Below are 26,030 nucleotides of genomic sequence, written 5' to 3'. Positions count from 1 at the left end.
GTCAGTCAGAAAGGTTTATAGCAACATTTAACAATGTCCTTTTTAGGTGGATTAGGTCTTGAACTCACAAAGCCTTGGATCGTCAACTCCAGCAGCCACTTTTGTACTTGCAAAATTTGTCATGAGGAGGAGTACAATAGTTAGTCCAGAGTCTATCAGACATTCACACGTGTGCAGTTCTTGAGACATCTGCAACACCGGCCGCAGTGCACCTGAAACTGCTGAGGAGCAGTGGGAAGACGAGCTCAGTTGAAATGTTCAAGTTGGTGTTGTTCACAGCTAATGGGATCTCTCCGAGGAATGAGACAGCGAGAGGGGCTCAGTCATATGGTGCTGGACAGATCGGCTTAATTGGATAGAGTGAGACGGACTGGTGTGATGCTCACCTAGCAATCCCTGGCTTCATTTAGTGAAGAACACAGGCCTTCACTGGCAGCGAAGATGTCTACAAATCCCATATATCATCTTTCTCCCATCACTGGCCTTGTCAGCTGGTAAGCCAGATGTGTGTGCTATACATACATGCTACACATGACCTCATACATAAAACCTAAATAACAGTAGCTAAATTAAGTGTAACCCAGGAGAGATTTCTGGAATCCAGAAAACTCAATTCAAACCATCCACAACAACCTACATACTGCCAATCAGGCCTTGTAGCTGTATAGCATTCGACATTATTTACGTTGGGCTTTTATTGATATAATAATACAGCTCCATTCACACACAATATGGTCAGTCGATCGGTCGTCTAACTAGCGCAACTACTGACAGCCGCCGTGCTAGTTTATTTTCATCAACTGCACATCAACACCTATAGCAAACATTGACTGACAGTGGCTGCCCCAGACACTCATAAAGGGCAAGCTATCTGCTAATACCTGCCTCGGTAAAGTCAGCAGCAGCACATTCTGAGCTGGGGTTGGGATGTCGGCCAATAAGTGGGCACTGATAAAACAAATTAATTGCTTTAAAACCGTACAGATAGGGCAGATTGCTTGGCAAGGAAAGCTACAACGCATGATAAATTATTACAAAAAATCCAGGGCTAGAAACCTTAAATCCTGCGATTGCAAACACAGCATCTTTCCATCAGATGCCAAATTGAAGCCCAATAAATTGTTGACGGTGCATGATGTAGCGGGAGCACTCGCGGAGTGTGGGTGAGACACAGGTTGTAGCCGCCCTCGGTCCCCTTCCACAAGACAAGCTAGTACCACACCAGCAATGTTACTCCCTTAAGACTCAGCATGTCCAACAGGGAGCTGAGGCCCAACAAAGACTTCAGAACTATGTGTGAGTGCAACAAAGGTCAGTTCATACAAAGCATAGAATACCAGACGTAATTTGACTGCATGGTCAGACGTTATTATGCAAAAGGCAGTGCGGTGGTGTCTGATCTAAAGGGAGATACTGATCTGTGACCTGCACATAACAGAAACTATTACTCGGATCAATTTGCCTTTCTAAAAAGGATGGTGCTGTGCTCTTTTTTCCTCAGGCAGTGCAAGCAAGATCTGTGTAATGAACCAAATTATACTCGTCCGTACAACCACAGTAGAGTGGCATGCAACATTATTTATTAGTTTGAAACACACAGAAAAAACTAAGAAATGATCCATTAGCACATCAAGAAATGTTCACTATAGGCATGAGATGAATCTGCAATAAAAAAAAAATTCAATCACACTCAGACTTTTTCCCAGTTGGAAGCCTTTTAGTGATGAAGCATCCACCGCGTGTGGCGTATGCAGGGAGGAAGACTGCCAAGTGTTGAATGGGGCACCAGGAGCGCGTAAGTCACTCTGTAGCGATAGCCATTGTTTGTTAATCAAATTACATTAACGACGGTCAATTAGAACGGGACATGTTTAGGAGATCAGGATGAGCAGGATGCATGAGCTTCTGTAGGCGGCAGGAAACAAAGGACATGCTGTACACAAACCAGAAAGCACCTCAACCTCAAATGTCATCTGGCAGCCGTTCCATCGCTTCATTATAACTACACCACAAATTTCTTTCGGAAACCGATTACCTGACATGCATTATGCAAAAGATATGCCTATCTTTGCTCACGACAAACCACTGCAGCAGCTGAACCGTATAACGCGTTATATTCAAATGGTGATAAATGATTTGCAATATGGTATACCTCACACACTGGATACAGTGTGGTGTCTATATGTCAGGGCTGAAATTAGCGTCTCAGTGTTTCTAGAACCGCGCCTGCCTCTCCCCCAACCCATCAAGAAAGCCAATAACGCTGTCAATCAATAATTCATAAGTCAGCACTCCATAGAAATGCATTCCGTACGTACAATTACCACGATATAAACTGCAGTTGCAGAATGACGCCCACAGTCCGCAGTAGAAATGCTTTATTATAATGTCAAAAGGATTAAAACAATATTTAAGAGGAGACCTATGGCTGCCAGTTTAATTTAAAGAAGAGTCTACTGTGAGCAATATTGCTCGGAGTCAGCATACAACAAATTTCTTAAGTTTAGTATGACTCAGAAAAAGCAATAATGTCTGCATTAAAGGATGGTAAAAGAATCGCACATAAAAACGAGTCACGACAGATGAACTTTGGTATTTCGAGTAGCCCTTTTTTAAATCGTCCCAAAGTAAACAAGCAGTAATCTGGATGAGAAGTGCTCTGCTGTTTGATAATTCTGTAAAAGCCAATTGTTAACAGGCTGGATTCTATCAGTGAGCACAGCTGAACCCAAACACCTGGTATATTTGCATTGCCAGCCATTCAGAACTAGCAAAGAGGGAAACTATTACAAGTTTTCCAATATTACGCAACTGGATGTATTAAAATGGAAGTCAACCTATAGAAGATATAGGCCCCATCACCATCTGGCCACACAGGACAGACCAGAGGTTCGGAAGACAGGCAGGCTTTAGGGTTAACGGTGAACAGGTCACTCAGAAATTGGCGTGGACCTCTTTACCATGCATTAGCAGGGATAGAAGCCGGTCCGAACGATAACGCTTAGCAGAGCTTAGCTTTGAAGCTCAGTGCTTTGAGTCTGCCCATTGTATCTGCCTACCGTAGTATGGAAATGGAGCGGTTACCTCTGTGGTTAAGGAGGCAGGAAGGAGAGCAGAACCAACAGCACTCTCGTTCCCACAGAATTACTTGACATAGAGTAAAATGACAGGGATAGGGGAACACGTTGCTGCATCAGTGGAAGTCAAAATGCAAGAGGGGACTAAGCAAAGCTGTCAATGACTCAGGGGGCCAGTATCAAAAGACGGATAAAGTGCCATAAAGACAAGGCATGCTACTGAGCCCAGCATATATTAAGGTTAAAATGGATGGTGAATCATTTGTACACGCAAATTTTCCTTCCATCAAATTAATAATTTGCTATAGCACAATAAATGACTACTTCAACTGCTTGCTGTAATCAATAATGAATGCCATAATTACAGAATTATGCCTTCATAACACTAAATTAATTCCCTTAAAATTAATAGCAAGCCTGTTTTATTTATCAAAGCAGTATTAACGAAATGTACATGAAAAATGGTATGAAGTCTAACAAAGAAAGAAATAATGATTAAATGTTCAACCTACATTACTTTTTCAAATATAAACACTACAAATATTAGTTTTTTGGTTACAGGCATCAAAGCTTTCTAAAGGTAGTCGCTCTAAAGGCAAATTTTAACTCATTGCAGTCAATAGTGTGTGGTCGATACTATAACTAACTTTTAGTGTTAGTGTGCTTCAAAGAGTTGCTGACCATCTTCATCTGCTGCGAGAGGAGAGATGTTATAGATCACATTGAGTCAAATGGGTTGCCAGGGAAACAGAGCAGTAGGGACTTTGTAATATTTCATCCATCAAAATATTGGCTTAAAAAATGAGTCGCCCGCAGCATGTTGCATCCTACACCGATTTGATCTGAGGCTAAAGCCCTATCATATATATTCTACTGTTACATGCTTTCAGGAAGAAGAAAAAAGACACATTAGCAGAATGTAGTGAGTGTGATGGTGCATCCGACAGCTTTTCGCTCCCATAATGTGTGTGGCTGTCTGCTACAGCTTCCCTTGTCGGTGACAGCTACTCTAGGGGTTCTCATTATTAAGACATACCGGTCGTATACTAAACAAGCCAACAGCACACCCAATACTTTCATTCATATCGCAGAGGCTTGTCATGGTTATCAAAGACCATCAAACCCTGACAGGAAATAGCCCATAGCAGTTTGTTTTAGAGACATGGGCCGACAGCTGTGTGAGAGTGAGTGACAAGAGAACGTTAATCCTGCTGCTGGCTCAACTGATTTTTAGATGAGAAATGTAGAAGATATCGTTAGCGTTAGCAGCAGCAGCAACAACAGCAGCAGCAGCAGGTGATCAAAATGCACCACAGTCTGACTAAGTCTCTCATTAATTAGTGTGGTTAGGGCTGAAGCGTAGGAGGATTGGCGTGGGTGAATGGAGGGATGGATAAATGTATGCTATGAAGATGGATGGATGGGAGTAGGCGGCCAATGCTGTGGTGGTGATGGTAGTGGTGTGTGTGTGTGTGTGTGTGTGTGTGTGTGTGTGTGTGTACATTTTTCTAAGGGATGTCCCTGCACTGGTTTTCAACAGCCGATCAATGACAGAGTGTGAGAGCACGCCAGGGACCAGGCAGGATGACCGCGACTGGCAGATGACTACAGTGGATTTGGAGCAGGAGAGGGGGGAGGGCGCATGAGTCAGGGAGAGAGCTAAAGATCAGTCAATGAAATGAAAATGCATTAAAAGTGGAATCAGAAATTCTGTGGGAATGTTGGTTGTCAAAATCAGTAAATATCTCCTCATGATCAGCTTACAGGTAAAATGATTGTGGGGAGATATTTAATGATTTCGTCAACAACCGCTCTCCAGAATCCAATTTTAAACATCAAGATGGGAAGAAAAAGTATTCAAGGGGAAGAGAATCCACAGAACTATCAAAAACCAATCTGATCCCTGACTCACAGTCCACGGATGGTAAAGTCCCTGCAGCTTTACCATCATGAGACTGACACAACTTGTAACAGGTCGACATCAAATTGTCGGCCATGCCCCAATGACAGACAGTCAAATCAGTTCCGCGCCTAGAAAGCCATATTACATTTTGACAGCCGTGAAAGAGCCATCATGTCTTTTCTAAGCAATAAGGGCAGTGTCATTGTACAACAGCATTTACTTTGAACTGACAAAGCAATCAGCAACATGGGTGACTATTATTTCATGCAGCGATGCAACTAGTAACCTATGATAAATGTAGGAAATAATTGCACATTTTATCATATTGCCACTTTTTTTCTCAGCAATTCTTTCTGCCTGCTTTTTAAATTTAAATAACCTAACAACATGATAAACGTATGCTGCTGTAAACTAGAAAAATCCCTCCGATTCGGGTCACCTGAACGGTTCAATTCTGATCCTATTATTCAGATTTTGCCATTATGTTTACCAAACCATGGTTTCTATACAACACCCATTTGTTGGCTTTAAAAGGCAAATTACTCAGACACACCCACAGTATAAAAAGACTTGCAAGAATTGTGATTGGTATGACAATCTGAGCGGGTTTGGATTCAAGATAATGGTCTTATTTCTAAATATTTCTGCATAAGTACATAGACAGTTGTTAAGAAATAAGGGTTTCCTCCTAAATAAGGCTATTCTTTTTTCATGCAGATAAAGGCAGAACAAGGTCAGTGAGACCTAAAGTGCAATAGAAAGGCAAACTCAAGGTACCAACACTGAAGTCATTTAGACAAGTCAGCTCCAACTAAGATGTGATGACGAATGGCTGGGCTGAATGTAGTAAAAGTGAATCATTGTGGGCCATTACACGTTTGGTCAGTGCAGTAAGGTGTTCAGGGCAAACAGTCCAGCACCAAAAGGCTCAGTCTCACCTTGTAGTTTTCCAGGTTTGCGGAGACGCTAACACTAGCTGGCATTTCCTCTGAAAGCCACTCTGACAGGCCCTGAAGAAGACATTCCCTGCTAGCTTTTCAGTACTGAGACCTGCACCCCCCCCCCCCTTCTTCTTCTCCACAATGCCGTGACACAGGATTAGCTTTCATTAGAGAAGGCGCTGTAATCAGCTTTGGAGCATAGCAGAAAGACGGAACAATGGAGGAGGCTGAAAGGATCGGCAAGCCAGGGTGCTATGGGTGCATGCTCGGCTGTGTGCAAGCTATTCCCGCAAAGGGAACCTGTGGTCGGCATATTCCTGTGTTGTTGTGTACTTTGCCTAAAAGTCTGTTATCACCACAAACACAGCATCAAAAGTTTTTTTTTAAACATTTATATGGGTCCCCGTTGTGACTAGAGACTCCCAAAGTATGAGAAAAAACAAACATCTATTTTTTTCTCCAGTACCACCTTTCTGAAAACCTGTGGCCTATTACAGAAAACCCAAGTCAGATCTCTCTCCTCTTATGCAGACCTGCAAACTCATAGGAGGTGAAAAAGGTGACAAACACCCGTCCCTTCTAGGGGGGTCGGGTGTTTTTCGCTGTCCAAACGATTGGCTATTGGTTAAAACGATTGGCTATTGGTTAAATACCATTCACACAACCAGAGTTCTCCACTATTGCCTCCAATGTCCAGCTGGGTGAAAATAATAGCCAGCTGAGATCCTGACCCTCCTAGGGGGGTCCGGGGGTATGCCCCCCCGGGAGATTTTTTTTAAACTTTTTAAAGTGAAATGCATGAATCTGGTGCACTTTGAGAGGGAAATTAAGAGGCTAAATCTGAGGAATTTTGTGTGAACAAATAATTTGGAGACACTGGGTCGGATGAATTAGAAGCTTCTTGGATTTTCCATTAAAATGTTCATTTAAAATAAAATATTATGCAGGGTCCTCTGGGTTGGGCTTGGTGCTCTTTTTCTTTTATGGGACATATTTCTCTGTAATATAATGAATACATTTAAATGCAGTGAGAGGAATGAAGCAGAAGAACTCTGTTGTCCAGCTATCTTTTTTCCCACAGATGAGGCTGAAATAGGTTATACAGTGCATGGGCATCTGAGCCCCATTTCCAAATGTTTTTAAATAAACTCAATACACACTGGACGTGAACGTGACGTGATCAGTTAAACTTGGATTACCTCCCAGATGAACTGATTAAATTATTGGGCTATTAACTAGGCTATCTAGATCAAAACATTGTATTATTTTTTTTGTATGATATAATAATATGATGTTAATATCAAACACACAAACTAAAAAATAAAAATAACTTGGGGGGGGGGGGGGGGGGCCTGTCGGTCGGCTCTGATTGTGAGCGCACTGCAGACACTTCATTTCTGCAATGTGCGCTCATTAAACTGTCAGCTTCACTTAAGAGTCCTGTGTGGGTCAACAGTGCAGTGCAAACTATGCAGCATAAAGTTATAACATTCGTCTACGACCGTGATGTTAAATCACCTTCACACAAAGTCTCCGCCCCAGCAAAGCAGCGAGTCGATCGCTGTGACGGTGAAAATCACCGGGACCCGGGAGACCCAGTGAGCGAGTGAGACGCCGCTCAGAAAAAACTCTGTGGTTTGATGGATGAAATCAGTCGGGGATATCCTGCCCGTTAACTTTGTCTACGGGAACGGCTTCCGCGATCTTTTTCTATGTCTCGAGTCTAAAGGTGCGAACACACTAGGCATTTTACACGCGTACAGACGCGTATGAAACCCGCCCCTTTTCCATAGGGAACCATTGGTTTACGCGCGTACATGGCGCGTAAATGCGTCACTCGCGCTAAAGCAACATTTTCACTCGCGCTAAAGCAACATTTTTACGCGCGTAGCTTTACGTGCGTAAATATTACGCGCGTATAGCTACGCGAGGAGTTCAAAAAATTGAACTTTTGTTGCTCCTACGCGAGACGATTAGCCGCGTTGTCCAATCAGCGTTGAGCTTGACCCTACGTCACATACATTGGCAGGGTCGGAGAACAGTGTACTGTACACAGAGGCTGATGCGAGACACCGAGGAGGAAATGTATTGCGGCGGCCGGTGCTGTATGAAGCCGCTCGGGGTTAGAATACGTGGGGAAAGTAAACCAGGAGAATGGACTTCCTGGTTAATTCAGTGAATATGTGTAGCTGTGCTTTAGCCGATAAACAAAGTTAGCGCCGTATAGCATTAGTTAACTCACCCTGTTGTGTGCGGGCGGCTAGCGCCTCATATTATGAACCCAAACATGACGACTGTCCGCGGGACTTTCACGACAAGTACACGAAGCACCGGTGTTGATCTACGCCAGCCACGGTCCCCTGTCACGGTCCCCTGTCACAGCCAGGTAGGGTAATTTTGGCTACTTGCCTTTATGTTGTGCCGCCGTGCACCGATGCTGCTGTAACTGTGTTTGTTATGTAGCTGCCGTGAATATGCAATGCTGTTTTAATGCTAGGCTATTTGTGCTGTTCAGTTTGTCTTTTGGCACAGTTGTTGGCCGTATTGTTGTTGTTTTTGTGTGGACATGCACGCTGTTGTGTCGGGTCGGTTCTGATCGCAGCCATGGTTGATAAGGGAAATACAATATCGGGAGGGAGACTCGTCACATTACGCGCGTATAACCTTTTTTGACACAAAATGATCAAGCAACATTTTAGCCGCGTTACGCACGTAAATCTTACGCGTGTAAAATGCCTAGTGTGTTCGCACCTTAACAGAGAGCCATGTCGGCAAACTGACAGCGCGACAGCGTGAGCTGCGTCCCTCCGTATAGTTTCTGTTTCAGTAGGCTGTTACATTAACCTCTGAAGCATTGACAGTGTTTAATCAAAGCCTCTAATTTTTTATTATCAAAAGGGGTTTGATTGAGACTTTTAGCCAATTCTAAAGTCTGAACACACAGCGGCAGCAGTGATGCCTGTGCCCGATCTTAACGCTGATTGGACAATACTCATGACGTCTACCAAAGATGTTTTATTGCCAAGATAACGATATTCCCTCGTCTCACACTACGGTAACTCGCCCACACAGTCCAGTCTGGGAAGCGCTGGCTGACTTCTCTGGCAGCTGCCGCTACCCCCCCCCCTCCCAAAAACAAAAACTCTTCGGATCTACACGATTCACGTGGGTCATATATTTTGATTCTAAACGGCGATTTTCGCCGAAAAGCGACGAGTTTGCAGGTATGCTTATGACATCATAAGCCAAAAACCTGAAAATTAACATACCATGTGACCTTTAATGCAAGATACTAATTACTTCACTTGTCCGTTTAGTACCGTGACATAACAAGCATACAGTCTGCTAAAAGGCACTGTATAGTTGAGCATTTTAGGAAAGACCAAGGAGAATACATGGCTTTATACTGAATGTGTGTCGAGTACAAAATAAATGGCCTTGCTGAATGCACGCGATCAAGAATTTCACCTGCCATTGAAGAAATAGACATGTCCTCCCTGAAAATAACACAGTGATTGCAACTGTTCATTTTTCATTCATAAAACAAATTTCAACAAAGCAACGTCAGGTCTGTGCAATCACGTGACCACTCTTTGACACAATGATGGCATCTTTCCGCAGGAGCTTCAACAAGGCTACAATTTCAAGATCTCAGATGGTAAACAGAAAGGTCAGAAGGCTAAAGGGGTTGGATTGGTGGGACTTGTTTGGACAAAAAAGAAAGGCCCTACACGTCGACAGAACCACCTTTGTATGAGTCCTCCATAGCTCTCCATCATGCTGTCAACTGGCGCTTGTATTGGGAAGGACTGACGACACGGGTCTATCGAGAACATATGTCCGCACTAACCCTGGAGAGTTTCCTCAGTGCCCACGCAGCCACTTCACAAAGCGTTCTTGTTGACGGTTTGTTCTGTGAGTGTGCGGTGACATGTGGACGGGCGGCTGGACACGACACAGATTGCCTGTGTGCAGTTCAGCTAAGGGTTGCAGTTGCTGTCGCAAAACCACAAGTTTGACTTCAAACTGCTTACTACGAAGTTTAACATCTGAAACTCAATATTATAATGATGACCAGGACAAATAAAGAAAATGTATATTGCAGCATGCTACCACAATTACACTGGACAGCTTTGTATCAACATTTGCAGAATAACTTCCACAATGTTGGTTACTTCTACATTTAACACTTGGGCTTTGTTTGCTAATTTTGCTACTGAATGCTTTATCCCCTACACTGCCTCCAACAGAACTGTCTAGAACCATATTGTGGCTCCTTCTTTTCAGCCTTTTCTAAATATTTCAATACACACATGCGTAGAACCCCCTGGAGAGAACACTGGAAAGGACTTTCAGCTTTCAGAGCACTTTCGCGACAAGTATCATGAGGAATCATGTATTGTTCATGGAGTACAACACTGACTCTCAGAAATAATACCTTCAATATGATGATATATGACTCCTAACACGAACCAATGCTGTACAATATCAACGCGATGCAATATGGTTTGTAAATCAACAGAAAAATGTTGTTACTTTTCACACAAACTCCAACTGACTTCAGTGTTTTCTGTACTCATTCACAGCTTGCCTCTGAGATAATATGCCTCAACAGGCGTGATCGCACCTCCCAAGGAGGGCTCGTTGGCAGCTGAGATGTTGGCATTTCTAGAATCCAATTACTAGCCACATACAGAGGGGATGAGGCCAGTCTATATTGGCACCAACACCTGGTGAACTGGGCATTCAAAACTTAAGGCTAAAACCTAATTCAACACTGCCGTAGCGCTGTAGATAACATTCCTCAATATGAACTACCCCCTTTCCTTATCCCATAGCTGTGAAGGTTACCTGCTTGAAATCACAGTGAATACTGCATTGCTAGTACAATCACAACGACCTGTGGACTGGGGCAAACCCTCCCAACTATACGAGAATAGCCCCGTCACATATGTGAAATGGCATTCCTCCATGGTGTGTCAAAAGGACAAGGGAGGGTCAGATATTGCAAGTAGAATTCGAATGTGCGTTTTTTAAATAAGGAAAACTAAAAATACGTCCTGAAGGATTAGAATTCAAGTATATAAGACATCTAATATTGTATCAAGCATCATTCTGGCATTAAGGGTTTGAAGCCAAGAGATCCATGGTTGGAGTTTTCATTTTTGGCAGACTGTGCTGTGGTGTATCTGAGGACAGGTGGCGTGGCAGTGGGACGGCACAGCCAGCCACCTCCTCCCTCCTTTTTGCCAAGACAACACGGCCCCAAAGAAGAGTCCCCTTGTTTTGCCATGGTTTCCTTTTTGCTCCTTGTCCACACCCACCTCTCTCAAACTCATCCCTGGATCTAGGCCATGACTTCAGGGTGTGGAGGGTACTCCTGCCACCTGAATGCCAAAAACCAAAAGCAAAAAAAAAAAAAAACATGGGGCATGGATCTGGATACGAGGAAGGGAGGGCAACAAAAGCATTACTTCTCTAAAGACGGGAGGAATTCTGAGTCAGCAGAAGATATAACTCCTCACCAACCACACATACATACATACATACATACACACACTCACTCCTTGTCTCGCCATTCCAAGCTATCTCGGAGCAGCTCTATATATCAGGGGAAAGGCTGTGACGGAACCCCCGAAGTAGCTGCTATTATGCAACCCTTCTGGACTAAAAGTGACTGCAGAGTAAATCATCCTTCTCTGCCGCCGGCCCTGACCCTCCGTATTGCAGTGAAAGCACTTTGAAAAATTCACTAGCAGAGTATTACGCTGAAGGCACCATCTGTGCAGGCTTTACTAGCAGCAGCCATAAGATTAAAAGCAGTTAAAGCATCGAAGTCAGAAAGCCACATCTGCAGTCGGGCAGGGCAGAATCAAAGGGAAATGTGTCAGTAAGGTGCAAGGTATTTTGAAACTATAGGTGTTGCTGGGAAGCGTGGGTCAAGCAGTGATGGGCTACCTAGGTCAAGGTCCCTGATCCAAAGGGTCACGCATCCTTGAGAATCAGGTCAGTGACCTGTTCAGTGCAGGACTCACAAAGAGACAGTTGACATCTTGACCACCTAAAGGGAGTCTCTACTCCCACACTCTCACATACAGAACATATTTTCCATGTGGAGACCAGATCAGCTTTTCTAAATGCTTTACTTTGGTAAGCTTTCAAAGACATTTCCACTTAGTATGTTACCCTGCGGAGCTATCCTACCTCCAGCATGTGGCTTCTCATTAATTACCATTTCATTAGAGACGCAGAGCTAAGCATTCATTTTTTTCTGGATCATAAATACAGAGTGAACTGTAAAACCCAGAAGGTTGTTGAACAACGTTGTATCGCTCTTCTAGGGGTGTTTCCAGAATTCTCAAACCATCTGGATAAAAAAAACAATATTCCATCTGCTGTCCAATAAAATATTGTTGGTGTTTTTTAACTAATCCCTCCAGTTGTGCCATCAAATAATGCCCTAAAACATCTAGGCTACATAGAAGTGTACAGTAACTGCAACACTTAATAAGGCCGAATACTCAGGAGCGGTTGTATTGAAAGGCTGCATTTGTTTCAGTTAGCTTATTCTAAAAACACACACTATATTTACTTCTCTCAAAAGCAAATAGGCTTTATAAAGACATCACATGCAGTGCTGCAGCCTTATATCATGGAACTACATAGCTCAGTGCTATACACACCATCTGTTAAACTGAAAAATAGGTCCCTGGCCTATTTACTGCTAGCCACAGAACAGAGTACTCAACAAATATTCAACTGTTGTCTGTCAAAAAAAGATTTTGATCTAATGGAGGGGTAAGGCTAAATTGATTTCACTCTGCCAATAGCTGCTGAAGGGCTGGCTCAAAACCACTTGGAGATAGACTATCTGCCAGTCGATTTGTACCTCAATTTGGCCGTCCCAGCGGCTCGCCACATTCCTCCAGGGGGATCGGATTACGTTCTATACAGGGAGACGGGCCTGGCCTGGAACATTATGGGAGTTTGGGTCTTACAACGTGGGTCTAACACATTTGAGCAGCAGCGTGAGCAAGTGAGTGTGCAAAAATGGGAATGAAAAGAAAATGCTGAATGGCTGGCAGATGGTATAGGCCTAGAGGAAGCATTGTAGTCACTGCTGAAAACAGGGATGGCAGAAGAACCACAGCTAAAACTAAACAGAGGAAGACGACAAGGAATAGGTTGTCAGAGGCTGGCTAGAAAACATGACAGGAGAGACAGAAACTAGTTGAGCCAGTGAAAAATACAATACGAATCTGCCTAGTACACTATGTCCCCTATTTTTACAGGACAGAAATGAATACCTGACAGTGCTGACTTAAGTTTACTTCGGAGGCGTGGTAGAAAAGCTGTCAAAGATAGGGTACTCTTTAGCCTCCTTTTTGAGTGTGTGTCATGGATATGGACATGGCCAAACTTGTGTTCATTTCAGTAACTGTGTGCCAGTGTGCGACTGTCAATCCTTTCTCCGTTTCTGTGTGGGTTGGGCAACTATTAAAAAGGACTGCATGATATCGCAAAGCAACAAACAAGCTGCCAAAAAAACATGACAGCTAGCAAGCGTGTGAGTGTGTGTGTGCAGGTCTTGGGTGTGACAACAGCATATATTACCAACAAAGGGCCTACATCTTGGACTTGGAGGAGTTTATACAAAGTAGACGTTAGCTTGTTGAAACATTTCTCCCACGGTTTAAAGAACCAGTTTCCAAAAGGTGTCAAAACAAACAAAAATTAAATCAGCGGTATGGGAGGCTCCCAAGTTTGACATTCTTTACAGTCGCACAAATATGAAAACAAACGGAGGCGTGTATGAACATGCACAACAATGATGACAGCTATGTGTGCGCATCCACTGCACAGTCTCCTGAAAAACAGGATCTCTCTGCAGTGCATGCCGTGCAATCAATAAAAGCAAAAGGCAGTTCATAAGCGGCAAGCCCACTTGACAGCAAAGAGATACAGTAGGAGTCCACAAGCCCTCCCTCCACTTAATGGTCCACAAGGGGAGTGGGACGGTATTAAAGCGCAAATGATTGGTCATGGTAATGCATGGCTCCCCGGCGGTGTTTGGACAGGCACAAAATCAATCAGAACCCTGGGACACACTAACCACTCAACAATCTAGCTAACACAGGCCCAGTGTGAGCTTAGACTGATGAGATATCAGTTTGCACCAGGAGTGTGTTCGCCTCGGCTTGGCAACTGCGGAGGAGAACCCTGAGTCGGCTTTACTTCCAAAGGGGGGTTTGCTGCTGTCTGTTCTGCTTTAGGTCGCTGGCGAGCTAAGAGTCTATCTTGAGCAAACACTGGTGTAAATTCAATCTAACTTTAACCAAGATAAATTGACCTTGCAATTACTTCCAGAATATTTCCAGAGGAAATTCACTGCTAAGGGCCGACAGCCAGTAATGAAGTTTTCCCCTGGTGGTCTTTTTCCAGTTGACCCTGGGGCCGGACTCAACAGACAAAACACAGCGAGCGCATGGTAACAAATACACTCCGCCTCTATAGTCTGTGTCAACCCCCTACCTCCCCACTAAAATACACACACACACACACACACACACACACACACACACACACACACACACACACACACCTCAGTCACGACTGGCTCTGGTCAGCCTCTGCAGAGTGTTTTGAGTGAGTGGGTGGCCCCTCCTCCCTCTCCTCTCTCCACGTGGGCGGCAGTGACTGAGAGGCCTGCCATCGTCAGCTCCAGCTCCGGGGAAAACTTAACCCCCGTTTGTCTGGTTGTCTCTTTCTTGGCACATTTTTTTTCAAATACACAACACAAGATTATTCAAAAAATTCCATGCATAAATAGGAAAAAAATGACTTGATTCAAAATTCACATTTAAAAAAGTCGTAATCCAGTCATGAGCATGAAAACGTGCAGGTAGAACACAAAGTGTAAATTAAGTCCTGATTGCTAAAAATAAAAAATATGTTGCAGCATGTCAGCCAACATCAGAACTAACATCCTTGTCTGGTCACACAAATGCTAATCTCACAAAACAACATCCTGTGTGGTCAAATATAGAACAGGCTGACACATCCAATGAAAGATTTTTTTTCATCTCCCTATGGCAGACTAAGATAAGCAGACACCAAATTCACCAGGGGTTCATTTTCAGCCAGGTGGTCTATAATTAACATGTGTAAATAAACCTTGGGGCCTCGACTCACCTCCAGCTGTATTTGTATAGCTGGAGTGTTTCTTTCTCGTCCTGCACACTGGCTAGCGCCTAGCTAAGTTTTAAACACCTGAGAGAAAGGAATGGGTCCCTGCAAAAGTGTCAACGTGGCAGACAACGCGCTTAAATTTCCGCAATTAAGCTAATTTTGGTTAGTTTGCTCAATGGAGCTGAGAAATAAAATAAAAAAGCCTTGCAAACCCCAAGACCAGCCTTTGCTTTGCACAACAGAGAGTTCAGCTAAACATGTTCCTTTTCTAAACAGCAGATCCAGATGAAAAAAGGGTCTCAGTAGTTCTTATTCTTGCTGCCTTCCCTGGAACAAGACACTTTAATAAAGTACATCCATAACACTTGATTAAAAGTATTGATTGGTCTGTTAATTAAAAAGGAACTGCGTACACAGCATGATCTCTCTTCTTGTCTGATCAAATCTGTCCAGCAGTAGATCCATTTCTAGAGCCGTGGATGAAGTGAAGTGATGGAGTGGTAAATAAGAAGGCTGGGTTGACCCTCCACTAGTAGTACAGCAGACAACTGGCAAGCTGGCAGGCTTGACCTGACTACTACATTCTCTTATAAAAGTTGATTATCTCAATTAAACAATGGTTGGAAGACAAAATTGTAATTGCGATTAAAACTCAATGAGTTGCGTAGCCCTTATTCAAAGGCTTTAAGCCATTAGCAGGCCAGAACGGCCCGGGTAACTTGTCTGAATGAGCGCTGCTGATGCTACTAATTCTGCTTCTCTGTGCATGTGCTTCAATAATGGGCCAAAACAAAAAACTCTTGCCAAAATCAACCTGGAAAGGAATGCGGCGCTACAACCCGAAGACAACTATGAATTCTGGGAAATCCCTTTTTCTGCTCTGACAGCTGACATGCTTTATCAAACACCCTGGGGTGTTTTGCTGGTGTCATTCTGCAAAACAAGCGTTGCAGTATATCTTTGAGGATTACTAATATATAAATGGCACGGTAGGGTCAGTATAACTAACACCCTATCCTCATTGCTTTAAGGTTTGACTTTATCCATCAAGATGTGGACGTATGTGTGTTGCCCCTGTTTCTTGCACGTTCCCCCGACATGCTCGCGCACTGGAAATGAAGAAAATCTACATAATTATCATGTCATTCATGGGAAGTTCACATTTGCATCACGTTCTGTGTGTTTGTGTGTCTGTGTGGGTGTCAACAAGTAGCGATGCCTACGTGATAGCAGAGAAGAGGCAATCTCGACAGTGACAGTTACCATGAGATACTGCAACACCCATCCCATGTCATCTCCCCCTCCAATACTACATGCACCAAGAGGATGAGCCACAAGAGTTACAACATCACTCCCCCTGCAGTGACTTTCCTCTGCTTACTAATCTACCATTTACAGGCAGCCGGCAGACGGCTTTACTCATTTTACCCATATTTAAATACAAACGACAGCCTGGCACAGTGTGTGTGTATGTATGTGTGTGTGTGTGTGTGTGTGTGTGTGTGTGTGTGTGTGTGTGTGTGTGTGTGTGTGTGTGTGTGTGTGTGTCTATGTTTTCCTCTGACACACGGGCCGGCCAGCATGCAGGGGCCCGTCCGAATCCGACGCCAAGACACGGCTAACATTTAGCATAATACAGGTATGTTTACACCACAAGGAACCTCCACCCCTCTAATAGAGACAAGTATGGCAGGAGAGAACTGAGGCCAAAACACAGTGTGTGTTCAAACAGGAGAGGGTTTGTCCCAGATACAAACGTTACTGTGGAGATCTTTTATTTCCGAGGCACAAAACATTATTCCGTGTAGCTGAAGTGGTTTCTCATTTAGCACGCGGTTTTAGGCGCGCGCACGTGTGTGTGTGTGTGTGTGTGTGTGTATACTTGTGGGCTAAGGTCAAATAACTATTCATTATATTCAAAATGTAAACAGACTGCCATTATTTTGCTAATGAAAAGGCTAGGAGTGTGAGTTCATTTATTACACTGATGCATTGATTATGTTGATGTGTATGCATAGAAAAAGGAATGAATCACTCTGATTCCAACAGTGAATACACCGTTTTTCATAAACAAGCTACGCAAATTAACATTACACACTCTAAATATATTTCATACACTATCACGCTCCTTAAAAATAATGGCTTTAATGAAAATCTACTACATTAACGGTGAAAAACAAATGATAAGCTCGCAGAATACAAAAAAATATATATGCGCAACAACCTGTAAAGGGGGTATAGTGTTTCCACTGGCAGACTTGTCAGGCTGCAGCTACTCTAGTTCTGCTGACCAGACACTTGGGACAATCACTGTAAGGGCTAATAATGTTACGCCTATTGAAAGAGGTATTTGTATGGATGTATGCCCTCACTTTGTAATTCAAAATGCTTGATTCTGTGAAATAAATGGACCATGTGAAGCAGTAGTCCGTCTAAAATGTACCCACTTCTTGATCAGCCAATGCAACAGTCAGCCACTTTCACTACCCATCATGCCCACTCCCACACACACTCCCTCCTCTTACAAGTATTAGTAAGCCAAAAGTGGTACTGCCATTAACACTACTAGTTGTTCAAGTATAGCATAGTTAACTGCTAAAATGAAAATGTGATGAGAACAATGTTTGGACTTTTTAAATTAGCACAATCATTTTATTTATGTGCTCTTGTTTAAAACAGTATGAGAGAAATCTATCATTTAGATATGTTTCATCTCTAAGTCTTTCAGCTTGACACACTTTTATGAGAAAAACTGAGTCAGCTCAAGTCTTGACTGTTAGGCCAATGATTCATAGTATTTGCTCTTTATTTATGCTAAACAGCAACAATCCAATAATAGATGGGTTTGTATAGCTGGATTGAAAAATCTGCTTCCCCAATTAGGTTACAGTGACCCTTGCCTTGTGCATGCATGTTTGTATGAGTGTGTACACACTTCCACCCCTAAAATAAAATTCCCGTCCATGCTCTGCCTTCTTCAGTGGGAGTGTGACGTGAGAAAGCAGATTTACTACTCTACTGGCCTCTAAGGCCCTGTTCTCACGGTGAAAACGTGACAGTTTTCCCGTTTTTTTGTTTTTTTTAAAAACCCGTTCAGACACAATTTATCTGACATCTTTACCCGTGCACATGTTTTCAGAGGAAACGGGACAAAATCGATGTAGTAAGCATGCCAGGCCAGCAGTTGGCGGTACAAGGTAGTAGTAGATAGCTTTTCCGGTACAATTTGATGCATAAAACCTTACTGAAACCGAAAATTAATGCCACTAACGTTCATAAAGCGGTTGGTGTAAGCTTGGGGTTACAAGTATTGTAAATGACAAGCTTTCTGTCCTCTTATTTCACCGCATTGAACTCGTGAAAACAGAAGACATGCTGATAGTGAAGGGGCTTTGTGAGCGGCTACTTTTCCTGTTAGGCGTACTTCAAAATAAAAGTCAACTCACGTTTGTCCGGTGAAATGCTGTTAATGTTTAGCCAGTGAAATGCTTTTACTGTGAAGCCGTAGCCTTAATGCTCCTTTTGTTGAACAGTAACTTAATCGCTGCGCGCTGAACTATGGATAGTGTTTTTTAATGTAGAGAGAGCCGTGTACACAAGTTTATTTTGCTAGAAAAAGCGACAAATCTTTCCCCAAACAAAGTGGCGGGTGCATGGTATCAATAACTTACTAATAGACTACAGACTAAATTGGCGAGTGTTATAGGCCTATTTAAGCCCTGCACGTTATGTTGTCTTCTAACTTTATAACTCGCGTGTGGGTATTGACAGCAAATGTTATAGACTATGCATACGTGAAGTGGAGCCGTGACGTCAGCGTTACCAGGGGAAATGGTTTCGGTGTTCACACAAAACCAAAACTGTTGTTTTTTCCAAAAAATCCTCCCTGGGACGTGATCTCAAAAACTTGCGGTTTCATGCCTGCGTTTGCTGTTTTCATGTACATGATATAGTGCAACCTTGGGAATTTTTCCGCGTTTGCACCGTTTCGTGTTGCCGTGAGAACAGGGCCTAATATAACTCATCAAGCTAACTGCTCCCAGTTTAGTGGGTTAGCCTTCTCCTCCCCCCACACTCACTCTACCGGCTGCCCAATGTGTAGTTACATGTGTTGTAGACACTGTATTGATTGATTGGTGACTGTGCTGCCACCGGCTCCAGATAGGGATCTAATGACACACCACTCCTGGCTGTCTCTGTCCCAAACAGCTTTTGTTAGCCGCTCTAGCTCACAAAAAGGCCATCTGTTGGTGTCTGCCAGCTATGAAATTGGAAATTCTGAATGTTTGTATTGTACATAGGTTGATTTTTTTACCAAATACAATAGTGCAACGTTGTGACCTATGGATGTTGTATGGGCACTGTCGGTACAGGCAATCAAGAGTGGAGGTTTTCTTTTTGGCCCTCTACAAAATGGTTCTTTACTGGTTGAAAGGGAAAATGACCATATGTAAGGGCTCACTCACACTTGGCTCAATTGATCTGTACCGTGCACTGCTTAAGCACAATTGTCCTAACAGTGCCAGGGCCAAGGAAGTGTGCCATGCTTGAGCACAGAACGGAGCACTCACACTGGTCGAAACAAACTCGACTTAGGGGTCCAAATGTACTAGAGATGGCCTATTCACTATTCACTAGTGTGAGTGCGCCCTTAGGCACCTTAAAAAGAGCCACAATAGTAAAAAGCCACACAAAAACTCTGTCCATCAACAACATATAACCTCAAAAACTGCTGCAGACAAAAGTGCACAGTGTTCAAATGTATCAACAGCATGAGTTCAAAGGCTAGCAAATCCTCAAAATGCACTGGATTACCAACAATCTAAAAAGGTCTAGGTAGGTAAACAGATTTCTTCCCCCCTGTTGCTTCATCAAGAGACCAGGCATCCATTTGTTCACATGAATTAGCAAGAGCAGCGGCTAAGGCATGGAGTCAGATTACAACCTCTGAGCAGAGCCGCCTTTATCCCCCTATACCGAGTTTAATCTGGTCAAATCTGCCGCTTTGCTCGTGCCCTAAATCCACAACACAGCCTTTAATTTAATCCTCTTTAATCTAATGAGCGGTGACCTAAAGGTGCACTTACTCAGGTTCAGGAGGCCACAGACTAGACCTATCTGAATAACAAAACACAGATCCTTCTCACTCACTACTGTGCCATGATGCAATACTCTGTTATTAAAAAACGCCCGCCAAAAGAATCTCTTGCGTCACAGCAGACCTGGCAATAACATTATACATGACAGGCTTTGAACTGTTGCTTATCTCTTCATCATTTACAATCTTCTGCCGTAGGCTATGTTTTCAGATGGAGCTTTTTGATTGGATTGCTGACAAAAGATGCTGAGGAAGAGGTGGCCCTTTGGTCCTGTACAGTTTATCCTCCTGCAAAAATAAATAAATCATCGGGTTTTGATGATATTGACAATTTGCTTTTGAAGCGCCTGCTCTTCCCGTTCATGGGTCAAATCTCCGACCGACCAATCACAGGCTCTGATTAGCCATCGGCAAGATTATGTTCACACTCTCACCTGCTGCTGTGTAACTGAATATATATGGACTAGGGCCAAATCTGCAAGCTGTCGTGGCATATTTATGAGCAGTTTTTTTTTAAGTTTCAAAGTGCTGCAAACTCATGATTATTTGTATCATCTATGAATCAGCAGATTGTTTATTTATATTTTGATGAAGATAATAACTTTACTGTCCCATAATACAAAGAGGTGCAGCAAATCGGCTAAATTCAGAGACTGGAACTCAAACCAAAATCTAATTTTATTAGATACATTTTCTGTTGGTTTCTGTCATTTCAGCTCTACTATAATGTTCGAAGTCGATATTTGGACTCGATTTCAAATCGACTGTCTGGTAGAAGATGTTAAAAATAAAAAAGGTCAGGAAGAAAGTAGGGTTAACCCTCCGCTGCATTCTTTCAAAGTGCAAAAAGCAACTGGCGAGCTGGCTGACATTTACCAAATGTCCCACACACACACTTCACTCCAAGGGTTTCCTGGTTTGTCATCGAATAACTACATACAACTGCTAACTAGGGATGCCACAAACAAGCTAAAGATGAAGTTACTGACACTTTGATTTGCCTAGGATCACGTCAAGGAACCTCTGACTACTATATGGCGGACTATTTCTACTGATATTTAACTTCACAATTTACAAACATAGGCACAGCAGACTGATGAAGAAGGCTCAAGCCGACACGCATTGGTGTACTTTTAATGTGTCTTGCCCTATAATTTAAAGGCCTTTTTATAATTTTAAAGACCAACATTGAGTGCCTGGACTTGGATTATTTATGATATTTTTGTTGGTCATAACTCTTCCTCTCCTTGGTCAGCCCCAGCAGTTATTATAAATCACTTAACTTTCCCATTGTAACCTCATCCCCATGCAAATAAAGCTAATGACAAGGTTCATGCATGCTAATGAGGACATATGACAGAGCCCAGAGGAGGATTCCTGACAAATGCTAATTTCATATCACTGTATTATCGCGTGTTGGCAGCATACATGGCAGACTGTGAACATGAAGCTGGAACGTATATATGCAGGTGATCACATGTGAGGCTCAAGGATCAAGTATGTGACATTACTTAATGTTCTGTTCTATAAATGACTCAGCTATCCTGCTGGGATCAGTGGCTGGCATTGCGCCGCTGTCACCACCACCATCTCCCAACCCACGCATGTCTGAGCACGGGGGCCTCTCCTCAAAAAGTCAAATGTCAGATGTTATCCATCCCCGCTCACAGGGAAGGACCCAGGGCAACACAGGGGGGACTATGGGTGAGTGGGGGGGCTGCCTCTGAGCTGCTGGCAGAAAAACACCATTACTGAGCTCCTTTTTGCTTTGGAAGCGTGCTGCTTGTCAGGATTGCACCCATGCATGACGACCATACTGCTACCTGTTCATTTATTTTATAGCAAAGTGGGGGTAGCTCTAGGACAAGCTATCGTTCAAAATACAACGGTGGAGCAAGATTTTGTTTCCACATCAACCATAGGGATAGTTTATTATTGGCGATAATTTTATTCAAAAGAATCAGGAGCTGCACATACTTAATATATTGACTTTTTGAAACAAGTGGGATAAAGAATTTTATAAGAAAAGAATAAAGAATTTACCAAAATTATATATCGATCTACATTAACTAAATATATTTTGATAACTCGAGTATCTAAAATCATAGGGTGAAGAATAATTATTTATTATTTATACAATTTTCTCAAATTTTCTCGACCAAAGCTTAATCCACAGGTTGATCATTAGTTGAAACCGTATGGTGAATCGTTTTAGCAAAACAAAATCATGGTCGCAAAATCTGACTCAATAATCAGGATAACTATTTGAGTCTCAACATTAACCTATTCCAATGCTTCCCTAACCAGGTAAGCCTTCATAAAAATAAACGCAAAACAACTGCAGCGGCCACCAAACAAGCAGTAATTCTACACAACACCGTTATGAAACATATGCAAGTCACCGGGTTCATTCAATGTAACGGTGACATCCTGGAAATGATGCATACATTCCAGTTTACTTCTGTCAGGGCTGAAAATCGTGAAGTACACAACTCTTTCTCCTGCCTCCGCTGATTAAAGCCTCACAAGTAATTACTATGCGGCAGCAGCAGCAGCAGCATTCGTTCAGGAGCATTATGATAATGCGTTTGGAGAACAGGTGGATGCAAAAAGCACTTATGATAAGTTGGACTGACACCTTGTAATGGGGCAAAACTAGCCTAGCTTACAACAAATGACTTCACACCTACAGCCTGCAGTTATTTTGGAGAGGTGCTTTGTACACAGCCAGCGTCTGTGTTGTCATAATACCGATGCATTCCCAAAACACTGACCACTTGAAACTCGATGAAAGAATGGTGCGTTCAATTACTTCTCAACATTAGGTTTGAGAGAGAGAGATAGAGCCCTATTAGAACCAGTGTTCTCAGATTCCCTGACAGCCCTCTCTAAATGGCCAATCGATACATTTAACCTGATTAAGACCAGAGCACACCCAAAGCAGAGGAGGGGGGAAAAACAGTATTGAGGCGTGCAATGCAATGGCATCTCTTTCTTGGTGTGACAAAGGGGAAAAGGTAGCTCCAAACCAACACATGACGAGACCGGCGCCTGCCCAGGTCTCCCAGTGATAATGTCGGATCTCTTCAAAACCCCCACACACTTGTCGTATCTATTTTTCATGACCCTTCAAATTGGTGGAGACTGTACAGGGATGATCTCTTGAAATATTCATTACCAAAAGCGCCAAAGACATGGTGTGACTCTCTTTTAACACTCGACCCAATTTTCGTAGCAAAGTGTGTAGCCATGGCAGAAGTGGTATAGTAAAAAAAAAAAAAAATTGTTGCAGTTATCATTTCCCCCTTTTTTTCAAATGGCACAAGCTGAGCCCAAGGAGGCAATTAAGTGGGAACTGAACATTTGCTTTTAATATAGCGCACAGACAATGCTTTCATCAGTCATAGTATTTTGGCACTGGCTTACTCGACAACATCTTTATGTTTAATGGTCACCCCATGATCTAATCATTACAAGCATTACACCCCCAGCAACTAATCCTGATGTAAAATGACCCAGCAATCCCACAAACACTGTGGCAGTCACTCATGCTTGCTGTCATGCAGCTACTGTGGGGTGATGGTTGCAACTCAGCACAAATACAGACAATCTGTCGCCTTGCTTTTGAGGAAAGGCTTTCTTTTTTTTTCCCATTCATCTTCCAATGTTGAGAATTGCCAGTCAAGAGTCACCTATTCTACAGCAGAACATATAGGCTGTAATGTTGTCACTGGAGTGGAGCAGGACTGCATTAAGTCAGCTGTAAGATTGTCAACTGACAGGCTGGGCAGGCTGCATTGCTTTGACTCTGTGTTCAAGTGGGCTAGGTAGGTAGGTCGACCCGATTATGATCTTTATTGCATTCTTATGGTAGGCTGCAAAGGTGGAATGTCAGACCTGTAAACACTAGAAAGGGAGGAAGCGCCAGCCCCATATGGCACACGACACAAACAGCTCCCTCCTCTCCAATTTGCCAATTCAAAACAAAGGCGACCTCGCACGAGTAGCCCTATTAGTATTATGCATGATGAAGGAGAAGGGACGAAACAATGAGCATTGGTAAAACTATGCTTGTAGATGCATGCAAAATAAGGGGGGGGGGGGGAGCCGGGGTCGCCCTGGGGTTGAATGCAGCAGTTGTGCAATATCTGCATGCATACTGTACAGCTGTACGTTAATCCAAGGACCCTGCATCTGTCACACTGCTGTCCGTAGCCTACTGCTTAGAAGAAGGAAAAAAACAATGTGTAGCCTATGCAGACGAGCGGCTGTATTGCTCCTCATAGGCACAAAGTGACACATTTTATAGAGATACGTTCCCTGCCCTACAAACTGGAGTAACCCTCCTCACTTCCTAGTTGACTGGCGCTGTCATTGCTCGGCTAACACCCTTCTCCCTCCGTATATCCAGCAAACAATTTGTTCGACTACATTTGCTGCTGGTGCTGCTGTTACGACCATGAATTCTTCCAAGTGTGGTCAGAGAGGAGAGGAGAGAGACAGACAGAGAGAGAGAGAGAGAGAGAGAGAGAGCGAGAGAGAGAGAGCTGTAGTGACAGCGTCTCGTTTCTGCGTTGGCATAAAATAATGTACACTTACATTTCACCACCCTGTCCGTCGTAGATAACTTCGGTTCATCATTCGGCTTGTTTTCGGACATTTCCAGTGTGGAATAATAATGAGTTATAGCAGAAATTAGACTGAAAACGCTCCCTGCGTTGCTCTTGCCGAACAACTCTTTAGAGTCTAGCCGAGGAAAGAGACCACAGTGATCTCACTCGCTCCTATCAGCGGCCAAAAATACTTGCAACAGGGTTACAATTTCACTGCTGGTGCCGTAGGAGCTGCTCCGTCTGATTTACTGTTACTCAGACTGTATCAAGTTGTCTGAGCGCAGTGCGCAGTCAAACCTGCTAACCCGCAGGGCCCGCCCCCCTCGGCTCACACCGGCTCTTCCTATTGGTGGAGAGCGACAGGCTGCCACTGCCAGCACATTCACTTTCATCAAAGGTCTGCCTCTGTGTCATGGTCTGCCCAGGTGTGAATAACCTATATAAGACATTTGTATGGAAGACTATTTCCACCAATACAAACAAAGAAAGAAAAGAGGATAAGAAAAAAAACATAGCATCAAAAAAATGTAGGCTTCGTTTTACATGGTTAGTAGGCTTTTTAGTTTGATCAGTATTAGCTAATTCACATATTTCTGTAAATGTTAGTCAAGTGGCAAATTTTCAACTAGAGTTATTTGATGTTTAAAGAACAATTAATTTGAAGTCTTGACTAAGTCAGAAAAGTGTATGACATAGTAAGTAATCGGAAGTGAAACATTTTGACATATCATGAGCATTTTTTTTGTATTTGCCTTCCATATGTTGTGGCCACACAATTGTCACCCAGAGAAAATATATTGAATTCTTACTGAACGGGAGATTTCTACTGGATTTGGTATGGCTTTTTTTCACGGCTCCCTGAGGATGAATAGTGATCATTTAAGTGACGTACCAATCCTGCTGTTTTGGATTCTTCAAGAAGTTTCTCCAACTGCTATTCTCGGTACAGTCTCAACATTGTTCAAAAACCAAAAGCTTTCTCACAATCCCACAAAAAGATTTCCATAACATGTGCAGAGAATATTCACGCTCCCAAGGAGATCAACCATTTTTGATTTCAATGATCCCATGTCCTTTCCTCCAGCACCATCCTCAGGACAAGGTTTGCACTGTCAGCCTTGTGTGTGTACACTGCTGAGAACATATCTCACCCAGGTCACGGTGAACCTTTCATTTTCATTTGCTGCATGCCACTTTTTATGTAAATTC

At 43.1% G+C, this 26,030-nt stretch overlaps 1 protein-coding gene across 1 annotated transcript in view; it reads right to left on the bottom strand.

Moving 5' to 3' along the window:
- LOC307269179 (protein phosphatase 3 catalytic subunit alpha) overlaps positions 1-25,074 on the bottom strand; it is a 68,079-nt gene extending 43,005 nt beyond the window's left edge. The window contains exon 1 of the mRNA XM_080052029.1: positions 24,808-25,074. Coding sequence (XP_079908155.1) covers positions 24,808-24,868 — 61 coding nt within the window. The 5' untranslated portion in view covers positions 24,869-25,074. The remainder of the gene's footprint in view (positions 1-24,807) is intronic.
- Between the last annotated feature and the right edge of the window lie 956 nt (positions 25,075-26,030).

The sequence above is a fragment of the Ammodytes marinus genome (genome assembly GCF_949987685.1).
Source record: "Ammodytes marinus genome assembly, chromosome: 23".
In the NCBI taxonomy this organism is placed as follows: Eukaryota; Metazoa; Chordata; class Actinopteri; order Uranoscopiformes; family Ammodytidae; genus Ammodytes; species Ammodytes marinus.
This window is presented reverse-complemented; position numbering and strand designations above follow the sequence as displayed.